The sequence below is a fragment of the Pyxicephalus adspersus genome, chromosome 11 (assembly GCF_032062135.1).
Source record: "Pyxicephalus adspersus chromosome 11, UCB_Pads_2.0, whole genome shotgun sequence".
NCBI classification, from domain to species: Eukaryota; Metazoa; Chordata; class Amphibia; order Anura; family Pyxicephalidae; genus Pyxicephalus; species Pyxicephalus adspersus.
The window spans coordinates 16008709-16032504 of record NC_092868.1 but is presented as its reverse complement, the minus strand read 5'-3'; the positions used below and the strand labels follow the sequence as shown (position 1 = coordinate 16032504).

General features: G+C 36.4%; 1 protein-coding gene across 1 annotated transcript in view; it reads left to right on the top strand.

Moving 5' to 3' along the window:
- Window positions 1–23796, top strand: part of ALDH16A1 (aldehyde dehydrogenase 16 family member A1) — a 41251-nt gene that overhangs the window by 2839 nt on the left and 14616 nt on the right. Inside the window, exons 2-12 of the mRNA XM_072426700.1 lie at window positions 3314–3416; window positions 5599–5725; window positions 6670–6848; window positions 6937–7014; window positions 8219–8403; window positions 14585–14737; window positions 16381–16578; window positions 17977–18075; window positions 20083–20219; window positions 21847–21952; window positions 22871–23040. Of these exons, the coding sequence (XP_072282801.1) occupies window positions 3314–3416; window positions 5599–5725; window positions 6670–6848; window positions 6937–7014; window positions 8219–8403; window positions 14585–14737; window positions 16381–16578; window positions 17977–18075; window positions 20083–20219; window positions 21847–21952; window positions 22871–23040 (1535 nt within the window). The remainder of the gene's footprint in view (window positions 1–3313; window positions 3417–5598; window positions 5726–6669; window positions 6849–6936; window positions 7015–8218; window positions 8404–14584; window positions 14738–16380; window positions 16579–17976; window positions 18076–20082; window positions 20220–21846; window positions 21953–22870; window positions 23041–23796) is intronic.

Below are 23796 nucleotides of genomic sequence, written 5' to 3'. Positions count from 1 at the left end.
TATTGATATCCAAGTCTACCATAAAGAGAAGACTGCATGAAAGTAAATACAGAGGGTGCACTGCAAGGTGCAAGCCACTCATAAGCCTCAAGAATAGAAAGGCTAGATTGGACTTGGATTGGACTAAAAAAAATCCAGCACAGTTCTGGAAAAACATTCTTTGGAGAGATAAAACCAAGATCAACCTTTACATGAATTATGGCAAGAAAAAAGTATGGAGAAGGCGTGGAACATCTCATGATCCACATCATCTGTAAAACATGGTGGAGGCAGTGTGATGGTTTGGGCGTGCATTGCTGCCAGTGACACTGGGACACTAGTGTTTATCCATGATGTGACACAGGACAGAAGCAGCCGAATGAGATCTGAGGTGTTCAGAGACATACTGTCCGCTGAAATCCAGCTAAATACAGTCAAATTGATTGAGAGACGTTTCATAATACAGATGGACAATGACCCAAAACATACAGCCAAAGCAACCCAGGAGTTTATTTACCTCCCTAGCGGTTCATTTCTTTCCGGTTTGATATGTCTAAAAGCGGTACATTGTTTTTTATTCAAATTTATTTTACAGTATAATATAATAGTATGAGTATAATAAAGTTTGAAACACACAATCATGATTGAAATATGAAAATATGATCAAAATATGAAATTAAATCAATTAAAAAATATATATTATTTTTTTTTATTAAAAAAAAAAGAATAAATATTATAGTCAGACTATTATATATACTGTAAAAAAATGTTCTTGAAAACAATGTACTGCTTTTACACATTTAAAACCAATGTATTGCATTCAATACAGTTATTTTGTATTGAATGCAAAACAAATGGATTTTGAATTTGCCCGCCCAGCCCCACCGGCAACGTACACACGCACCCACGTCACTGGGAACTCCCCAGGTGACTCGTGTGCAGAAGATGCCGGAAGAAGAAGGAAGAAGACAGAGATTGCGGCGATGGATGACACGGGACGCCGGCGGATCAGGTAAGGCTGTATTTACTAACCTTCCCATAGGTTTACCTACCCCGAGTGTGACTCGGGGTTACCGCTTTCAGCAACTTTTTTCTACCCTGAGTCACACTCAGGGTTACCGCTAGGAAGGTTAAAGCAAAGAAGTGGAATATTCTTGAATGGCCAAGTCAGTTACCTGATCTGAACCCAAATGAGCACGCCTTTCACTTGTTGAAGACTAAACTTTCGAGCAGAAAGTCCCACAAACAAACAGCAACTGAAAGCCACTGCAGTAAAGGCCTGGCAGAGCATTAAGAAGGAGGAAACCCAGCATCTGGTGATGTTCATGAGTTCAAGACTATAGGCTGTCATTGCCAGCAAAGGGTTTTCAACCAAGAATTGCAAATTACCATTTTATTTTGAGCTTTTTAATTTGTCCAATTACTTTTGAGCCCCTGGAATGAAGTGACTGTGTTAAAAAAACGCTTTAGTTCCTCCATTTTTTTGCAATCTTTTTGTTGAAACCCACTGAATTAAGTTGTTTCATTTAAAATTAATTGTGGTAATGTACAGAACCAAAATTAGAAAAAAAGTTGTCTCTGTCCAAATATTTATGAACCTAACTGTAAGTCAGAACTCCATGATCTGCATTCATTTACTTGGTCACTGAAGCAGTATACACACATAAAAATGTTGTCACTGTTTTATGATTGTTTCCAGTGACAGAGGAATGAATAAGCGCTGTACACACAGCACCAGTTCTGTAATATGAAAAGGGAAGGGGGTAGGACAAGTGAGCAGCACCCTACTATGCTCTCTTCCCTTGACTTGTATAGTGGTCATTGTTGATCAGTTGATAATGGATCTGTCCTGATGAGTCCCCGAATGATCGCTGTAAACTTGTAAGGCAATCATTAATGATTTTCAGATGGATACAGAGGATCACAAAACAGCCTCCATATTCTTATTAGTATAATAAAAGCACATTTCTCAATTTTGTACCCCTTTAAAGACCCTGCAAGCACAAGGCTTTTCCTCTTTTTAGTTACAATCTTTGGCCGCCTTGATTGGCCAAATCGGGATGACTTAACTCCTGCACAGGCGTTGGGTTCATTCAGTCCTGGCAACTGCATGGGAAGCCAGTGGTTGCTGGGTGTTCTGCCAACGCTCTGCATTCACAGCTCAATGAATCTGACAGTTCCACAGAGCAATCAGTTAGGTAAAACATGGCCTGTCCTTTTATGCAGTAATGACCTGCCTCATCACAAATAGGTTTGCTTTAAATAATTCATGCTTTTTATTTCCTTGTAATTGTTGGGATTTGGCTGTCTGTACTTTGGTTACTCAATCAAACCACCAAAACTAAACTGTACCTATTTATTATGATGATTGTTAAGATATAAATGGGCAATATTGTACAGTCAGTAGTAGTCTGTTCACTGTAAGTACACAAGTGTAAATGGAAAAGATTATTTATTATGAGGATGGTGGTAATGTAGAATAATCCGTGCAGGAATTGGTTCCTGCTGAATTAGTATATAATTTCAGATAGCCGGATGCATTTTAAATATGAAACAAACTCAAAATTGAAAATTGACTACTGTTATTGCAGAAAATGTCATTATGGAATGCTGTTCAATGTGTTTATCTGATTGGTCTGAGTTGATCTAGCATTTTTCTTCTAGCAGATCCAAAGGGCTTTTGCATTCCTTTGGATCTGCTGTGGGTTTTCAATTTTTCAGTATATTTGTTTTAACCCAAAAGACACATGTCAATGATTTGTGCAGAGCTTTAGCACATTCAGTCATTGCAGCCTGTTACTGGATAACCCTGTAGTGCTCAGTAGAGAATTGACTGGATACACATTTAGTGCATGACCCCAGAGCTTTTCAGTCCTATACTGGTAACTTTTGCTCTCTTGCCTGACTGTAGTCTCCCAGCAATTCCTTTCTAGTTTATTGTTAGTGTCAATGTAGCACCATGTGTTTGTGAGCAATAAACTGGTGAGGCAGCAGCATTTGAACAGTAAAGACTCGATTACAAATGATCATATGTGGTGCCATAATGCTGCAGTCTATTCCAGCAATATGCAAGTGAGATGACTTCAATGTGTATCTAAACAAAGAAAAATGTAATATAATGCAGCTGGTTATCCATTTATTAACACACTTACTAACATTGGGTGTCAATGCTTACTTATGTTACTGTAGTTTTTGAGGTTCACCTTTGTCACATTAGGATCTGTATTAGGGCTTCCGAACAGCTCCCCTTCTACTCTTCTCATTAACAAAGCGTAAAAGGTATTTTGAAACTTGCAAAGTTGAGCTGGTCTAACATTTTTTCCTCTTCTTTTAGGCTTGGCTGGACTCTCACGAGCGGAGCTTTGGTCATTTTGTAGGTGGAAAGTGGATAAAGCCAGATGGAAGACAGACCTATGTTACCAAGAATCCAGCAACAGGTTAGTAGCTATCCGTACTTTCATGCCATGCTTTGCATATTCTGCATAGGATTTCTCCTGTGGACAGTTCATTTTGAGTCAAGGTTCATGATCCAGTAGGGATCCACTTTTGTAGAAAGATTTGCTGCCTCCAACAAAATGGTAACATTGCTGCCACCTCTGCAACAGCTCTATAGGTGTTGGTTTCATTGACATCACTAGTAAATATGCTACACATTTGTAAAAGTTTTTACTTGGAAGCAGCATGCTTTCTTTCCTGCTCTGTCAAGCCTTGACTCCCCTGAATATTATTTAGATGGTTCCACACATTACTGTCATCTAGTACATTCTCTGGACTGTGTGTGGGCACCTTAGGTCATATATGGCTATTCTTATATGTTAATATATGTTCATATATGTTTTAGATGAACATGATCAGCTTCTAGATCAACGCGTCGGCCATTAGCATCCTTTCTTTTACTGGAAGGGTCCTGGGCTTGCAGTCTTTTTTTCTTTTTATGTAGACTTTTCTTCACATGTGTTCCCCCAAAACAACCTGCAATTATTATGGGGCAACCTAGGATTGCTCTAAGCTTGTTCAAGAATCGTATTTGTGTGTCTATACTTTGAATTGTACATGGCTTCCAAGACTTTTATATGACAGTTTTGGAGACTGACTGACAGTCTATCTTCTCCAGTCTTAAAGAGTTTTATTAAATCAGACCTAATGTGTGTATAAATGTGTAGGCAGTTTTTGGATGACAAAGGCATTCAATATTTGCCTTAGAATTTTTTTAAGCTGGGTGGGAAGAAGCTGTAGGTAGGCCCTGGTTGTATTGTGACCCAACCTTTCAGTAACCACCCAAAAACAGCAGGTGCCAGGTTGTACGCCCAGATAAAAGGGGCTGGGGAGGACTCTGGCTTTGATGCCAATAATTGGCCCTCACATACCCCAATAGAGACTCCCGGGACGTTATATATTAGTGCATTTGACTTTGCCAAGTAAAACCACACACTCAGGAACACATTGATGCCTTGATCCAGGACTGGTAGATCAGCCATTGCACCATCTGTTGTCTCCACAGAAGCATGCCCAGCCATTGTCTGGAATGCATACAGGTACATATTGCAGACACACTACTGAGCCACTTGTGTTCACATTCACACATGTTCAATCATTCTAATATTTCAGTTTCTTACTTAATCCGGCCTTTAGTTGGGTAATGACTTTGGTTTCTACTGACGATTCGTATGTAATTTTTTCCTATGAATTATACAATGTATATCAATAAAGATTTTCAACTTAATTATTTCTTATATCAAGATCTCATATGTGATTTTAGTATCCACTTAATTTTTTAAGCCAGGTATTGTTGCAAAGTGTAACATATACAGTCACATCTAAATATAAATTACAGTCGTGTGGTAAAAAATGATTCTAAATCTCTCTGAATTGAATAGTAATAACAGTACTGTTATATCTAAACTTTTCAGTGGGTCTCCCCTCCTCATTGTGTCTAAGGCTAGACTAGTTTAGGAAAAAAATATCCTTATTTCTTGCTAGTTCAGTCCTCCATAGTCTCTTCTTTTAAAAGCACTCTATCTTAATGATCTACCTGATGTCATCCATGGCCCTGACCACAATCTAGAGCACCAGGAGGAGCAGGAGAGTGCCACTTGGTGCAGAAGCAAGAAATAAGGAATGTTTTACTTCTAATTTATTTACACATTGACTAAACAAGCACTTAGCATTTGCAGTAGACAAGGGTAAATAATTTACCCAGAGTTTAGCTTTAAACTTGATCTACAGTACAACCAGGCGTATTATCATTTTGAACACTAGGTGGCACTGTATATTGCTGCATTGCTTTCGGGGAACCTGGTTATGTAGCTTTTCCAATACTGTACTGGATTTACCATGACATCAGACATTGATGTGTATATTGCTTTTATTATAGTTCTGTAATATATAACCAGCAGCTTTATGAGGGTTTGTATTACCTGTCTGTATGTACGTGGTATGCAGTTATTTTTATATTTTTTGTGACATGGATATAATGTTCCAAAATCTTATGCAAAGAGGGATAAGGTAAGTGATGTAGATAGGCGAACATAATGCATTATTTCCATGGGCAAGAATGGAGTGCTGTTTAGAAAAATGAATATGCAGACATTTTTCCGTGTGTCTCAATTTGAACCTTAGGAGAGGCTTTGGCGAATACCATCCAGGGAAATGAGGAAGATGTGGAATTTGCAGTGAACACCGCACGGAAAGCTTTTGAGAGTTGGAGCAAGCTGCCTTGCCATGTTCGAGCACGATACCTGTACAGGTGAGATTCTAATGTAAATGGGTATTTCAGTTGACTGCAGCTAATAAAAAGCTAAATAATAGAATAATGGAGCATGCACAGTAAGATCTTGGCACGCAGTAATAGAAAAACGCAGTTCAAAAGCAACTCCACACTGGATGCAAACCTTCCTGTTATTGTTTTTTCAAAACAAAAACAAAAAAAATATAACCCTTGCTAGTCTATACCTGTTGATCCATTTGATCTGATTTGTTAAAGCTCTCCAGAGCTGGAGAGGATACACTTTCTTCAGTGTATCCAGCAAACCTGGAATGGATCTAGTCCAGGATTCAAAACATTTGCTAGCAAATAACATGAAGAAATCCATTCCAGGTTTGCTGGATCGTCCAGCTTCACTGATGAAGTGTATCCTCTCCAGCGCTAAACACCTTTAATAAAGCAGGGCCATTGTCAGAAGTCTACAGTCCTGGAAATTCCTTTTCTATAAAGTTGAGGGATTAGCATGTCTCTGGGATAGATCTTCAAAATTCTATACCAATTGTCTTTGTTTTTTTTTTATATATACAGGAATTATTTTTTTTATCTTTTCTTATCTTTGCAGTATAATACATTCCACTGGTACCGAACTTCAGGGACTTTTCAACTGTACTCTTTTTGAGATACTTATTAACTTTGATGGTTAACTTTCTGCTCTCTATAAGTCCACATTAAATTTAGAAATCATTGTACTTAAATGAATGTCTAAACTCACAATCAAAAATGTAATATATTAAAGCTTACCAGTCCTTTAGATATGGTGGTTTGCTTTCAAATGTTCTAAATGCTTAAAACTAAAAAAATCATTTTGGCATTGGGTAATCTTAATCGTTGTTATTCCTGGGCTTGATACAAACACAGTAGTAAAACACTTGATATATTAATTAGTTAATGTACTGTAGCATAAATTTGGCCTTTGCATTCTCCAGCATTGCCCGTACTGTACAGAAACATCAGCGCCTGCTCAGTGTTGTGGAGAGCATGGACAATGGCAAGCCTATCCGTGAGTCACGTGACTGCGATGTGCCTCTTGTGGTTCGCCACTTTTATCACCATGCTGGTTGGGCACAGCTCAGGGACACAGAGATGAATGGATGGAAACCTTTGGGTAGGTAGAACTTTACCGTGTGGAAGATTTTGGTAAACTTTAAATTTTGATGTTTTATGTAAACATAGATTTTTTTTCTCATCTGTAGGTGTTGTTGCTGCTATCGTTCCCTGGAATTTTCCCCTGATGTTACTGACCTGGAAAATATGTCCTGCGTTAGCTATGGGTGAGATCACTTAACAAATGACAGTATTATAAACTACTAAGCTATGTAACATAGAACTTAGTAGCACTGGCAACTGAGTTTACTTTTATTTTTGACCTGATTTTTTTTCCCATTTCTTATGCTTCTGTGCTATATTTTTATTGTACAATTAAAAATACAAATCCAAATAATGTCACCCTGCAGTGATCCATGATTCTCCCCTTTCAGAGGCAGCAGCTAACACTTGTATCTTGCTTGTCACTGGCATGCAGGGTCACCTATGATTAATAGGAAAGAATAGGTTGTTATGATCATGTGATCATTTTGTTAACCTCGACATGGTGACCATGTGCATGCAGGAGGCTCCAATGATAAAAATGACAGCCTTCATTCTGCAGATAAACACCTCATCTTCAGGAGTCAGGGTTCATCTGCAATACCATATGTTTAAAGCCCAATTAAACTCAATTGTACCAAATAAAAGCTGTATATGTCCTTTAAATGTCCACAGGCATTTTTTTTTAAATGCTGCATTTACTATTGAAATAGAAACACGTGTTTGAATAGCAAATACAGCACTTGACACTAAAAGGCAGAGATTGACCCACTTTTCCTTCAATTCAAGCATTCTTTATTAGAATATGCGGTGCCCAAAGAAGTGCAGATCAATGGAAAAAGATAGCATGGAGCCTTAAAACTGCCATGTGTACTGCCAACTTTAAGGAAGATCTACCTGAAGATCTGTGAAAACAATGCCTATAAAAAAAAAGTTTTTGCAACTTGGGCATAGATAATCCCTGGTCACAAAAGTGGTAACAATAAAAAAAAAATATAAAAAATAAATAAATAAAAAAAGTGGTAAATAAAAATCATTGTTTCATTTTACAGTGATATGCTTTGTATTTAAGAAAGGGTAGCCTATGGCACCTCTACAATTACAACCAAACAACTTTTTACAAGTATGAATATTTGCTTTGGCTGAACATGTACGTTAGACATTATACAGGAGGGTAGAAGCAGTGCTTAAGCTGTAGCTTAGCTTCCAGGAAAGCAATAGCATTGTGCCAGAAAAATCTAGCCTGGTCAGTCACTTCAGCACTGAAATTTTGGTGAGGTCTGTGGATATTTGATCATTGCTCATCATTACCTATAGTAAGTTCATAAAATAAATGAATGTTTGTGTTACTGTGTTTTAGCCAGCAATATCTTTTATGTTTCATCCCAGGTAATACTGTAGTGTTAAAGCCAGCCACATATACACGTTTGACAGCCCTTCTTCTGGCAGAGATTTGTAGTGAGGCAGGATTGCCACCCGGAGTTTTCAATGTGGTCACTGGTAATGGTGCTTTTGGCGAAAAGCTAGCTGTTCATCCCGATGTGGATAAAGTGGCATTTACAGGTTCTACAGAGGTAAGAGCTAAATAATGGAATATAGTAATATATACATTTCAGTAACCTATTACAAAAAAAATTGACTGGTTTACTATCGTATGGGCAGTACAGACTCAATCTGATCTGATTAAATAGCCTAGCTCAGTTTTTTTTAACATTGGTTAACCCTTGAAATAATGTTTAGGTCTTGGGGAACCCCTACTATAATTACTATATGACATCTTACAGTACATAATTGTGGGAGTCAGTAGGAAGAATGTCTCTTACATTGCTGGTCAGTGGGAACAATGTCGCCCTGGAATCTGTTAAACTGAGAGTCACAGACTATTCATTGCTCAAGGAACCTCTAAAAAATGGGACTTTAGCAAAACATTCACTCATAAGTCAACCACTGTCATTCAAAGCACATGCATGGAGATTCATTTGTAATGATTGCTGAATTTCAGATTTTAAATATCCCTCAAAGTGTATGTTTTAGTAACGTTAAAAAAAATCTTTGTATTACATCATAATTCTCATCGTTATACTCATTTGTTTCCTATTTAAACATTTTCAAGCTGGGAGTACAGAAAAGTCTGCCTGAAATGTACTATTGTCCAAATCTTTCGAAGTGATAATACAGTGAGCCTGATTTATTAACACTCTCCAAGACTGGAGAGGATACACTTTCCTTAGTGAATCTGGGTGATCCAGCAAACCTGGAAAGGATTTCTTAAAGTCATCTACTATTTCATAGCAATTGTTTTCAATCCCGGACAATGTACCAGATCCATTCCAGATTTTTTGGATCACCCAAGTTTCACTGATGAAAGTGTATTCTCCAGTCTTGGAGAGCTTTAATAAATCCGGCCCAATGCCGCTACTGTGCAGCAATTCCAAGCAGTGTTGTCAATTCTGCTCATTATTCCTCTAATGAATTCTGGGAAACTTTCTCCTATCCTCAAAAACTGGTTATGCCCTGTAGTCCTGCAAAACACTGCTCATACGGAAGGAAACCAACTGGAAAGAAAGAAATCTTGATATAATAAATATATATATATATATATATATATATATATATATATATATATTATACAAGCTACTGTACATATTACATGTTTACCTTTTTTTTTTTTGTTTAGCTTTTTTACAGATTTTTGTGTTTTTTTTTTAAGTCTATTAAATTTATTAAATATTGGACATATTTTGGTGAGTTATAGGCCTACAATGTAAAATAAATTTCCATGCAAAAAAATGTAACGCTTTTTGCATGGAAATACGGCCAGAATTAGAACACTAGGAGGATTAACTGACACCAGTAAACTTTTTGGCCATATGTATGGATGGAATTCTTCTACTCCACTAATGATTTATTGAGTTGTGGATATAGTAATCATAGCAGGGGTTCCCTAAGACATGAAAGTAATTACAAGGGTTCTCTCATGTTAAAAGTGTTGGGAAACACTGTTTTAAAGGGTTCAAACCTTGGAAATGTGCTTGTAAAAATGGCATGTTTTAAAACATTGTTTGTTTTATTACACCTGTTAGATAAATATTTTTGAAATAATTATCTTGGAATCATTGAGGATATCCCTATTATGTAAGAGCATATACAGTCTGTTACAATCTCTCTTCTATAGTTTATATATCTTTGATATACACCCGTAACTACTTAAAATTCACCCTTCCAGAAAAGCAATTTATATTTTTTTTAGGCTTTTTTTATATATTCATTACTAATATCCAGATACACACAGATATTATGCAATATAGTTTTTTCTCTAGTACTGTAAATATTTAGCAGATATCAGTGTGCAGAAGAGTAATTCAACCAGGTAATGTATTTAAAAGAAATGTCACTACTGCTAAATTTTGGAGTGTCTCTTTGTATTTTTGGAACATTTAAAGCTTTTGTGGAGTGCAAAAAAAGTTGGTAAAAATTTCCAGACATAATCCCCAAGCAATACACCATTCAATACATTCAGATTGTATACACAAGGATCATCCATTTACCAAAAAGTATGCACAACACAGCTTGGGCAAAATATGCCTCCTACAACATTAGTTGTGTATTTCCTGACATAATGGGACTGTTGTATTAAAGCTCTCCAAAGCTGGAGAGGATACATTTTTTTATCAGTGAAGCTGGTTGATCCAGCAACCCTGGAATGGATCTGGTCCAGGAGTCAAAACATTTGCTATCTTTTCCAGGTTTGCTGGATCACCCAGCTTCACTAATGAAAGTGTATCCTCTTCAGCCTTGGAGAGCTTTAATAAATTAGGCTTTGGGCCTTTTTAGTCTCCCACTACATTCATATTTAACAAGTATTTCACATTTATATTGCAGTTAGTGTAATTTGTTACTGATTACTTCCTGTCTCATAAACCCCCACTAGGTGGCAGCATATGGCTCTCTTGACAGTTTATTTCTTCAATACGTAAAACAGAAGAATTGGGCTGTTGGGGAAAATAATTATAAAATTAAGTCTCCCGTTCACACAAAAAAATGCGTTTGCCTTCTATGTTAGCCCATCCATTTGTTGAGCAGATGTTTTGTTTCCCAATATACAGATATTTGCATGATTACATAAATATCACAGTGAATTAGAAACCATTTAGGATTTCTATCATGGACAATCATTAAAGGGTAGGCTTCTAACATTCATTAATGTTAAGAAGAAGCTTGGATAAATGTGAATGTTGTCAGCATCTCAGAACAAATTCAATTGAATCCTACTAGCTCCTACTATACCTTTACCATGACCTCGATTAACGAGAACCTGCTTATTTAAACCTACATATTTGATAGCAGCAAGCAATCCAAGTTCAAGTCTGAACCAGTACAATATATTCATGGAGTTAGTATGTTCTACCCCAAGCACTCTGTTTTCCTCCCACATACCAAAAACATACTGGTAGGTTAATTGTCTCCCTGCCAAAATGGAACCTAAACTGTATTAGGGGCATTCGACTTTGATAAGTGTTGGGACATTAAACTGTGAGCTTGTGACAGTTAGTGACATGACAATGGACTTTGTAAAGCAAATATGAAATAGCCATATTCAGTGCTCAACACAGAAATTTTTTTAAGCCGGGTGGGAAGAAATTGTAGGTGGTTGGCAGCCCCTGTATTGTGACCAAACTCTTTAGTAACCACCCAAAAACAGCTGGGTTTGTGCTGAAAAGTTCCGGGTGGTGCACCCAGCTAAAAGGGCCTCGGGAGAACACTGCATATTGTACGTGGAACATAATACCCACCAAAAAATGTGTATTTTTGATTAGCCGGTTGAATGATTTGCACAATTCTATAGAAAGCATATAACAATCTTACCAATATGTTTCTTAACTGATTAATTGTAAAGTCACTACTAAAAACAATGTTGATTTTTTTCTGGGTCTCCCCTTTTATCAGACAGTTCCAACTACAAATACCAATCCTTTAAACTAAATTGTTATAGGTCCCAATTTGTGACATAAATTTTCCCAAAAATTGCATCCACTTAGAAAACAAAAGTAATAAGATTTCCACTCAGCTGTCACATCACTAAACTTTAAAAGCTTTTATAGGCCAGTTGTGCATAATATTAGCCTGACCATTTGCAGTACCACTTCAAATAAAGGGCATCATGGTGAGCGAGCATAGAAATAGTGTAGTATAAAAATGACCCAAAACAATGCAATGCAGTTTGCAAAGCTAAAAATGCTGTGGCAACTCGTGCCAAATGTCTCAAAGATTTACTCATTTGCATAAAAATGTAATTGTTTTAACTATGCACGCCCTAGTAGCCAAATGGGTAACCGTACATACATGTATTTTGAAATGGCAAAAATGGTAAATGTGTGCGTTTGCCAGCCTTACGCTTTTCAGCTTTGTTTTAGTATGATTACCTATTTATATTACCTAACTAATATGTCTCCCTTTTCGGGGCAGTTATGTTTGTTAGATTAATAACCAATTTACCAAACTTTTGTACCTAATGCTGTTTTTGCAAAATAAAACAGTTTGTTTTATCAACTGCACCGATCACATCCTCATGAACATAGTTTGAGGACACAGCTGAAAGTTATTTTATAGTTTAGTTTGCAATCTTTATAGATTTGTATTTTCACACATTGTTTAGCAACACCTGGGGATCGCTTTCTTTGTTTCTATCAATGATACACTTTTTGAATGCAGAATCTATAGGATCCATTTACCTGTATGTAAATGTAAATCCCACTCGGCGCTAAATGTGCTACTACCTGATGGTTTGGTAGTCAGGATTGCTTGGATCTGAATGATTCTAAATTGCTACTTGTCCTCACAAAATTTAAATAGCACAATAGCTTCCCAGCTTGGTTTGTTCCAAGTTGTCAGTCTCTGTTTTAAATGGCTTGAATCTGAGACTGGGAAGATGCTGCTATTGATTTCATTAGACTGTGTGATTTACTTCATTTTAAATGCTGCAATATCACAAACAAATGAGCATTGGATGCATATTTTGGGGGATCCAGCACCACCTGGCTGCACAGGGTTGTATGGAAATATCAACAGGATTTGGAAAATTAACATGGTAAAAATCCTACATAAACGGAAACTTTTGTATAATATAACATTTTGGTTTAAAATTAATGCAAACTCTGAATAACTAGAGGATTAGCCTGTTAAAAGTAGATTAAGGAGGGAGCCTCTTAGTAGTTTTGCTATGGGCCCCTATTACTGTATACTTTCCTAATTGCAGGTGTTCAGCATGTTTTGTGATAGGAGGAAAGAAGCACTTATAGCCAGATTGCTGGACTATATTGGATTATATGACTTGCCTTAACCAGTTAAAATGGACATTTGTTGGGAGAATATATAAGCTGCCATTGCTGACTCATTTATAAAATTTACTGATTGATTGGTGTTCATATTCTAAATACCTTCAGAATCACATGACAATCAGTATGTAGAGCAAATGTTTATCTATTGTATATACTGTGGCATAGCACAGGGGGATCGCTCATGGTAACGGAATGCTTACAGGGCAGATTAGAGGCAGCAGAGTCCAAAAGTCCAAAATAACAGCAGTTTTATTTGTTTCGGCAAGTGTTACAGCACACTCCCCAGCACTTCACAACAAAACAATAAACAGTAGCCCAGCTGGGCATCTGGCTACCTCACTTAGGTTCCCTCTCTTACTAACACATACACTATATCAGTACTTTTCCACTCAGTTTCGTAGTACTGTTTGGCCGCTGGCTTTCCTGGAACCCTCTGGCTCTCTTAGCCTGGAATCCACTCTGGCTCTCTCTCAGCCTGGAATCCACTCTGGCTCTCTCAGCCTCTTGTTTTTCAAATTCCCCTCAGCCTCTGGTTGATCACTCACTTTTTTTGCACCTGAGTGGCGGTGAATATAACCCACTCAGGATTGGGTTGGGCCAAGGAACCCACCCTTTCACTCCCTTGGCCGGCTCTAGGGCCCTAAATAACCTGGTTTCTTTTCTAATCAATTAACACTTTCTATTCCCTGGATCCATTAATGCACTTTCCTTGCCATATTTGGGACACTCTGTCACAATACTCAAATATAAACTAAGGTACCTACTTTTACCTGAAAAAATAGGAAACTGTTGACTCCAGTTTAGTTTTAGGGCACAAAACGTGGCATACACTGCTAATATTCAAAAAAAAATCAACAGCAATGCCAATAAATTTAATGTTAATGAAAACATTCTAGGTTCTGTATTTTTTTAAAACACTTTTTAAAAGGGGTAAATAAATTAAAATCTCATGGGCTCAGAATGTTTATTTTTTTTTTCTTCTTTTTACAGGGAATGGAATTTTGTAGTTTTAGGTTGGTTGTGATGGGTTACTTGCATCTGAATGATCTTTTGCGCATTATTGTTGACCCCCACTAGATAATGTTGTGTCCTCATGTAAAGTGTTACAAACTCGATCCCAGATAACAAGACACTTAACACTTTACCTAGGGATGCAGCACCATCTAGTGGTACAAGTATAATCTAGATTCTTTTTCTAGAGGCCTTTTTTAGGTCTACACATTTTGATTTATACTCAAGCATAATGGATAATTGCCACACAACTACCGAAAATCCTATCGTCAAACCTTACGTTGATGCAGGTCTTTTGTTGATTGCCAGGGGAGTCCCTCGTTCTGCAGGACAATGCTTGGCTTCATATTGTTAGAGTGTGTAGGCCACCGAAAACTGATAAAAAAATGTTCCTTTTGCATTCTAGGTGGGGCGAACTCTGCGCAAAGCAACAGCTGGCAGTGGAAAAAAGTTGTCCCTGGAGCTGGGTGGCAAATCCCCCTTCATTGTGTTTGATACAGCAGACCTAGACAGTGCTGTGGAAGGAGTTGTAGATGCCATATGGTTTAATCAGGGTCAGGTAAGCATATAAATATTTACACACATACCTATATTTTCTTACATACTTGCATACATAAATTTTTCTTACATACATAAATTTTCTCTTACCAGACAGAAAAAAAGAACTGGTGGCCAAAATTCTTAGATTGTAAGCTCTTCTGGGCAGGGTCCTCTCCTCCTCCTGTGTCATTGTTTGCAACTGTTGCTTGTAATCCCTATTTCTTGTACAGTGCTGTGTGATATATTGCCACTATATTATTACTGTTCAATAATAATTTCTCCTAAATACACATAATTGAAATTTAGTATTTACTGGGATCTGAGTGTTGTGGGTACTGACAGGTTTCTGATTTTTCTAGGTTTTTTTATTGATTTAAGTTTATTCTTCTTTTTTTTTTTTTTATTTACTCTTATTTTTTTACCTAACATTTTTGGGTTTTGGTGTCTAATTGACTGTGCATTTAGAAAATATTGCTGTAGACAGACATTTTTTAGACATTCATTCATATATTTTATATTTTGTTTATTTTTTGTTTTATAGTTATCTAACTGAACTTGCCAGATGAGTAAAAGTACTAGAAACAGTTTTATTTTTCAACTAATGTCTCATGAAATGTTTTTACTTTTTTATGATTTCATAAAAGATAGATGTGTGTTTATCCCTTTTTTTTCTTTCCTATTAATAAAAAATTTTAATACAAGACGCATGTTCATGAGTGCTGAAAGCTTGTTTATAAGGGAAATATTATTACTTGCATGCATTAAACCTTTATAGGAAGAACAATAAAATGTCAAAAGATGTCCTTAATGGGCATAGATGGCAAGACAAACTTGGCAGTGGTTCACCTTCTCCTATTTATTAATAAATAATGCCAGTCTGCACATTTCCTGCTGCATACCTCCACAGGAAGTGAGGCGATTGCTACCCATGTGGATATGAAAAATGATACCTAGCAAATGCACTAACCCCGCCCATTTTTTTCAAAACTAAAATTCTATGATGCTACTCAATGCTTTCCAGAATAAGGAAGCGTGTAACCTGCTTTCAGGTTAAAGTGCTTCAGCCTAGCAGTCAATTGACCCTTGAACTTGCACTTGTATATTGGGAGATGAGCAGTAAGGTGTTGTGTAAATAAACAAGTGCAGCTAGCTGTTAGATTCTTGCATTTTTTTATGTGCATGTTACCTCCATTTGACCTCCTTTGACTCTCCATTAAGCTGCCTGTAAGAATACTATTTCATCCAGAGAAGATTAGTTTTCCCCCCATACAAGTGAATGGAAATATAAAAGCAGCTTTAAGCAAGATGATGTAGTTTGGAGGTAAAAGGCAAGTATAGAAACTGATCAGCTGCAGGTCAATTGACAAGGAACTGAGAATGAATTATATTAATCTTAAATGTAAGCTGAAAAAGCTAAAAGCAAGCTATGTAAGTGTTCGTAGCAACCAAATACAGTATGTCTACCCTGTCGAACATGCGCAGTTGAAATGAAGCATTAAAAAAAAAACTGACACAGATAGGAATAATTCCAGAAACTGAATACATTTATTGTCTATTACATTCTTTAAATAAAGACATGTTAAAGGCTATAGATATAAAGGTTAAGCTTGGCCACATTTTTACCTGGAAGTGTCACTGTTGTAATAACTGTTATATTTGCAGGTTTGCAGTGCAGGATCCCGACTTCTCATGCAGGAACCAATTGCTGAAGATCTGATCCGAAGACTCAAGCAGAGAATGACCCACATGAGAGTTGGTGACAGTCTGGACAAAACCATTGACATGGGAGCCTTGGTGGATGAGAGTCAAATGAAGACAATTACTGAATTTGTGGAGGAAGCTCGATCAGAGGGGGCTGAGGTCAGGTTTATTGGAAATGTTCAGGTGTTATTTTGAAACAAGCTTACAGACAGGGTTAGAATATTGTCCTAAAATAGTAAAGTCTATTTGGACTGATGTTTCCTGAACCCAAGTTGTATCATCCAGGTGGATCATAATGTTTATTTATACATATACATATATATATATATATATATATATATATATATATATATATATATATTTATATTATTATTTAATTGAAAAATGAATTAAGAAATTACTAACATTTGGTTCCTTACTTAACTGGGTTTCAGAAATTATTTTTTTTAATTATTTATTTTGATGACACCATCATGCTCTGCGGCACATAAGTAGAAAATCTGCATAGTAACTGATCAGCATAGGACCACAAAGAAAAAAAAACACAACATTCAAATTGGAATTTTTGGTTGCCTGCACATGCCTTTCTTTTTAGGATCAGTATCTGCACAGTCATAAGCCTCCATTACTGTTTGGGCCTGTTGAGTTGCTTGAGCACTGGATGTTGCATTGTGAGATGTAGGTAAGAAGATATGGAAGGCATACCTTTTCTCTATCATGCAGAAATGGGGACTGAGTAGAAAGGACATGACAGATCATAAAATAGGTTCTCACTACATTCAGATATTGAGACATTCTATATCCAAACACTCCTATCAGACAGAACAGAGTTCTTTGGGACCTGTAATCACATAAAATGGCTTTTTTTAAAAATTTGTCAATGTAAACAAGAAACTTTATTCCAACAGTGTTTTTATCCACTCTGGGCCTTCTAATTAGTAGTAAAGCCTAACTAAGGACCCCACCCTATAATTTTTTTATGACAGCTGAAAAACAGTCGCTTGCAGATATGGTAATATCATAATGCTACCTGCTGTCAGGAGTTTCTCCGTTTCTCTTTTTTTTTAGATATAGTGGGCCTGAATTATTAAAGCTCTAAAAGACTTAAGAAAAAAAAACTATCATGGTAGAACAAGGGTATCTTTAATAAATTTCCTATAACTATTTGCTTTTATTTGGTTTTATTTGGCTAAAGTGTTCAATCCTAGACTGGATCTGTTCCAGGTTTCCTGGAATCACGCAGGTTCTCCTATGATAGTCTATCTTCTCTTATAAAGAGCTTTAATAAACATTGCGGGTGTGAACTGCAGGCAAAACGGGTCAAATATTTTCTTTCCAAATGCTGTGTTTTCCATTGGTACACAGCTGCATGTGTTCTGAATAAACTGAGTTTGATTGGTACACATTATTTTTTCTCTTTGCTTTGTTTCATTGTGTATCCTTTTTGTAAGAGAAAAATATTCCTTCACCTAAAACAATGTTTGTATGTTTGTATGTTTTCAGATAACATTATTCCACTTTACAGTACATGTGTATTTGTTCTTGCACACCCGACAGGTTTTTCAGGCGCCTGGACCTCTTCCTAAGAAAGGTTTATTTTACCCACCCACATTGATCACTGGTGTGGACACTACATCTCGCTGTGTCAGAGAGGAGGTATCTAGTGCTACCTGTATTCTTCTTTAATTAGAAAGTCTCTTTAGTATGAATAAATATATTGTTTTATGTGAATGACTACATTTATTTCAGGCATTTCTCATAAACTAAGATACTAAGATGAAAGCATCTTGAACTTCAGTCTGTAGACTACCAGGCTCGATGTGCCCCAATATCTCACTTCAATAGCTATGTACTGTATTTTGTTGTTGGATGTTCAGTCACTAAATGTGCTTGATGGAGCATTCATTCAGTCAGTCAGGGTTGGGGAAAGTAATAAAAACCCACTTTGCATGATTTATTATTTACCTACTGTTTTGAAAGAAACCTGTGGAATGGTACTTTGTACTGCCATGAGCCATTGTCAGGAAATTGGTTGGCTGAAAATTAATATATACCTTTTTTACATTTTGTTTAGAATAGGGAAATCTAGTAAGCAGTAATTTTAAAAGAAATGAAAGAAAGTTTTGTTTTTTTTGGGCAATAATCACATGTATTTGTATACAAGAAGTTCATACATTTAGGATAGGTATATAAAAAAATGGTGTAAAGGGTCATCCCTATTAACCCTTCATGGGGAAAATGACCAATTTTCTATACAAGGTTGATCTGACAGGTCATCCCAATTAAGTATTCATGGGAAAGGGACCATTTTCCCTTTACAGAATTGATCCCTAAATCAATTATAAATAGTAAAAATCAAATAGCCAAATAGCGTTCAAAAGTCCTGATACGCTTTGCCCTGTTGGTTTCCTCAGGGGATAGTTGAGAACGTTACTTATTGGTGACCAATAGGGTTACGTCATAGTATAGGCAGAAGTTTAAATGAAGGAGAAAGGGATCCTATTGTATACACCTATCCTAAGTGTGTTTTATAAACTTCATGTGATTTTTGCCAAAAAAAAAAAAAAAAAAACAGTATTCTTTCACTTCTTTTAAAACTACTGTTTACTAGATTAATAATTTGGGGTGGCAACACTTAAGAATTAAGAGGTAGTTGGTTTGCCTTCACCATTTCCAATACCTTACAATAGGGAAATGTTAGATCCCCTGTCAAGTTTTACTGCTCTCTCTGACCCAGTCATAAAGATTTCCTTCCCCTTTCTGTTAACATCATTATACCTAATATTAATACAAAAGCAAAACATTTAAAAAAGAATGAGATTTCGCCTTTCCTCCTCTCCCAAGAACAACCTTTTTACCTGACATGACATGAAGGAATCCTGGAGGTCTGACAGCAGTAAAACCTGACCTAAGCTCTAATATTTCCTCACTAAATAAAAACTAAATACAAACGTTAAGAATATAGATACATGTTACGTAAACCAGTATATACAATCACAAACACATGGACATGTTTTACTGTGCATAATAATTTATATGTAATAGATTATGGCTTGGGGTTAAAGATCCTCTGAACAAAATACAATAATTAAAAATGAGTTGTGACTTTCTTTTATGAGTAGATAATATATGAATGGACCAGCAAGAAAATATCTGGTCTTGTATTTAATACGGTTTCCTGACATAATTGTCTATACCCAATTAAAAAATAGGACACTTACCTGCATATAGTAAATTTTTTGGGCAGAAGGTGGGGAATGAAGAAGGTCCACTATAGAGAGTAGTGCTGCCAATTACCCATATAAGGGCTGACATTATCATTTTGACCTGCAGAAGTGCATACCTGTTAGTACAGCCATACAGTCTATTATTTTCTGATATAACCCAATAGTAAAAAGAAGAATAATTGAAGGGAAATAATAATGTGTATATATATATACTCCTACAAGCACAATCAGCATACAATTACCTACTGACCATCATTACTGCATTATTATATATAGATATATACTCTGAAACCACTACATAGAAAAGCAGCAAAAATATCTTTAGATTACCAGATTAGATTGCTGCTGTACAGCTTTCCTAAATGTGTACATGGCTAATAAACTAGTTTCTTTATTTCCTTGCATATTTTTGTTTTTTTATGAAATTATTGAACAGATTTTTGGTCCTGTCTTGGTTGCAATGACATTCCGAACTGCTAAAGAAGCCATTGCTCTTGGGAATAACACACCCTATGGATTGGGTGCTAGTGTCTGGACAGAAAATCTGCCTTTAGCTTTGGAGATGGCAATGAGGTAAAAACACAAATACCCTAGAATCTTTAAATAATTTGGTAAATATAGTGAGGGCAATGGTCCCAGAGAACAAAGTATAAATTGAGTAGGGGAAGGGGTTCCCAGAGGACATAGTTTAGGTGGAGTAGGGGAAATGCACCCACAGAATGTATTATGTATGAGGGATTGGGGCACCCAGAGATTATAGTGTGAATGGTGTAGGGAGGTGCTTCTAGAAAACATAATGTTTACCAAGGAATAGAGGAGGTAATGCCATTAAAAGTAGAGTAGATAGATTGAAAATATTGTGTGGCAGACAGAAGTGTAGTCAATGGGGTTAAAAGTACAACATAGGCAGTGTGCCATGGACACTGATGATGAAAGAATGTCAACCTGGATGTAGTTCGTTATGAGTACACAATGTGTGTGGGGCAGGGTTTGGTATTGCAGGGCAGGATTGTGTAAGGGGTTAGTCATATGCTACTTTTAAATTCAGCCCCATTCATTGGTAGTTGTTTCCAGTTGGACAGAGCTGCAAATAATGATTTATTGTAAATAGCTGGTTGTGTTCTATAAATTTATTTTATATAGGATATTCTCTCAAAACCATCTGTTATGTTGAGTAAAGTTTAGTTAGTAAGTTATAATTACTAATGTACAATGTTTGGTTACTCCATTTTCAAAAATATATTTAAATTTTAAAAACAATTGAAAAATATTAAAAAAGTTTAGGAGAAAACAAAAATTCCAACCAAAGGCAAAATCAAAAATAGCAACTTTTTTAAACAATCTTGATAACTGGTGTACTTGAATGTATTGCTTTTGTAGATTCACTTTGCAAATTCAAAAACCCATTGTGTAGCTGTGCTCTTAACTACATATCTAAAGCCGCATACACATGTGCAATTATTGTCATTGGAAAGGATCTTTCACGATCCTTTCCAATGACTAAGGATTGCACGATGCATGAACAAGTGCTGTACATACAGCACCATTCTGCTGTATGGAAAGGATAGGGCTAGAATGACGGAGCGGCACCCTGCTGTGCGCTCTCCCCCTTCCCTTGCATTAGGATTGTTCATCGTCCATCGTCCGTGGATCCACCAGGGCGGTCATTCAGATGATGGGCACTGTACACATGCCAGATTTTCGTCCAATGTCAGCCCTGAGACGAATATGATTGGATATGATCCCATAGTTTATTTACATACAAATTGGGGATGGTGACTGTTTAGAAGAAAATTTTGGCAAGACTGAGTTGGGTGGATACCTGTTTCTAAATATAGTTTAAATGTGGATATGAAACTAATTTACAGATTAATATACCTTGTATTGCCCACCAACAGTCATCAAAATACATTACCTTAGTGGAGTTCCTTTACATTCCAGAGCTCTGTAAAACCTGCTCACTTATCATCTTTATCATAAAAAACTGAGATCTGAAATGTCCCTTTTATCTCCTTATTGCTGTGAACTTACTGTGACTGAAATCTTCTTGACTGAGTCTAGGTGTACTTTCTCTTTCCTGGAGAACCCTTTCAAACATTCTAAAATATTATCAAATAAAGTTGGTGCCAATACATGACAATGGTAATCCAGTAGACCCTCTAGAGTATATGTTACTGATTGACCCTTTTCCTGTCTTAAGCATAAAAGCTGGCACCGTGTGGATAAATGGACACAATATGTTTGATGCAGCTGCTGGCTTTGGTGGATATAAAGAAAGTGGATTTGGACGGGATGGAGGAAAAGAGGTAAGAATAGTTGTATACCAATGGATAACCTTTGTTTGCAACTCTGACTTGCACGAAATAATAAGGTACAGTATGCAGGGGTATGTACTGTACACCATACAGAGTGCAGGGTCAAGGGGTAAGTAATGCACTGTGGACAGGGTCAGGCATATGTAACATATAGTACAAAGTAAAATGTACCCCTCTACCCTTGAAACATACATTTCTCTGTTGGATGACCAAAAAAATTAAACGTGGTAATATGAATGTTCAGCACAAAGAAACCAGAATTAATTCTGCTTAAAGTCTGCTATTAAACACACAATAATAAACACAACATTATACCAAGTTTACTCTTATTAAGTGCATATATATATATATATATATATATATATATATATATATATATATATTACACATGGCGTCTTTCACATTAACATTGCATATTGCACATAAAGACATGCAGTCTTCTGTTTAGGAAACTTTAACAAGCAATCCAAAATAAATTTTGTAATATAGAAAATAGAAAACCTGCCTAAATTTTCCATATAGGACACCTTGCTTGTAGGATTGTCCTTTTCTCTTCCCTACTCCCCATCCATGCTCTTGCCCAGCTCAATAGAAAAAAAACAAATGCAGTTCGACCAGTATGTTGATCAATTATTGATTAAGTCTTCCCTTGTTTCAAGTAGATTGCTTTATATTCAATATTTAATTTTATTTTCAAATATAATGTCTAGTCTGTTATATATATTTATAACATATGGCTACCTTAATGAATTTTTTTACCATTTTTTTGGCACCTTGAGTGCTTTCTCTAATCTAATTCTGATTTTAGACAACACAAATAAAGATAACCCATGTCTGTAAACAGCAAAATGGACCGATTTTAAAAATAATTGGACCGGTTCAAAGACCTGTCATGCTTATCCTCTACAGGGGTTGTATGAATATGTAAAGCCATCCTGGGAAAACAGACCACGACCAAACCCAGGAGACGTGAATTATAAAACATTTGCAGTTACCTACGGTGCCGACCTACCTCCTATTCCAGGTCAAAAACAGATCAATCCTTCTGTAATTCAGATACAGGACTCAGAAATTCCCAGGTATTTTGTTTTTTATTTCTTTTCTGCTTGATGTTTTTAAACCAGAAGCTTGCAACTTGGAGTTTTTGATGCAGCACATTTTACGTTGAGAATAATGTCCTCACAATGACTCTTCCTGTAATTTTTACTGTAACTCTCACTGTAACCTCAGAGTTTTACTATTTCTATCTTCCCACTACCAATCCTCACACTCAACTTCCCTTTAACCCCCCAACTCCTTGACCAACTCACTTTTTAACCCCCATCCCTCACACCTCTCTGTAAACTTGCTCTCTTTTACACCAACCCTCCCTGTAACTCACATATGTCATATAATAGAGGCAAACTTCGTGAACCAATACTTTTACCATCATTACCATCATTCACATTTTGTACTTTGCATCAAATCCAAAATTCTGCATTCCTTAATAACATGCCACCCCGTGTAGATTAATTTGCCAAGGAAAATGCACTTTTCTACTGGGATTGAGAAATGTGTTGGCTATGTTCAGAGCAATTATTTCCAGGACACATTTTTTTATCATTCTTTAATGCTGATTTATTGCTAACTTTCTACCAAGTTTGGAATCTGCCCTTGTTTGTTGTTTTTTCCAGTAGTTTTTCCTCCAGACAATTGAACAGGACATTGTACAGTGTGCCTTCCTTGCATTTTTCTTTATTTGTCTTTCCTTGGAATCACAAACTTATGAAACCACTACTGGTATCTTTTAGAGATATTGGGTCTGATTTATTAATGTTCTCCAAGGCTGGAGAAGA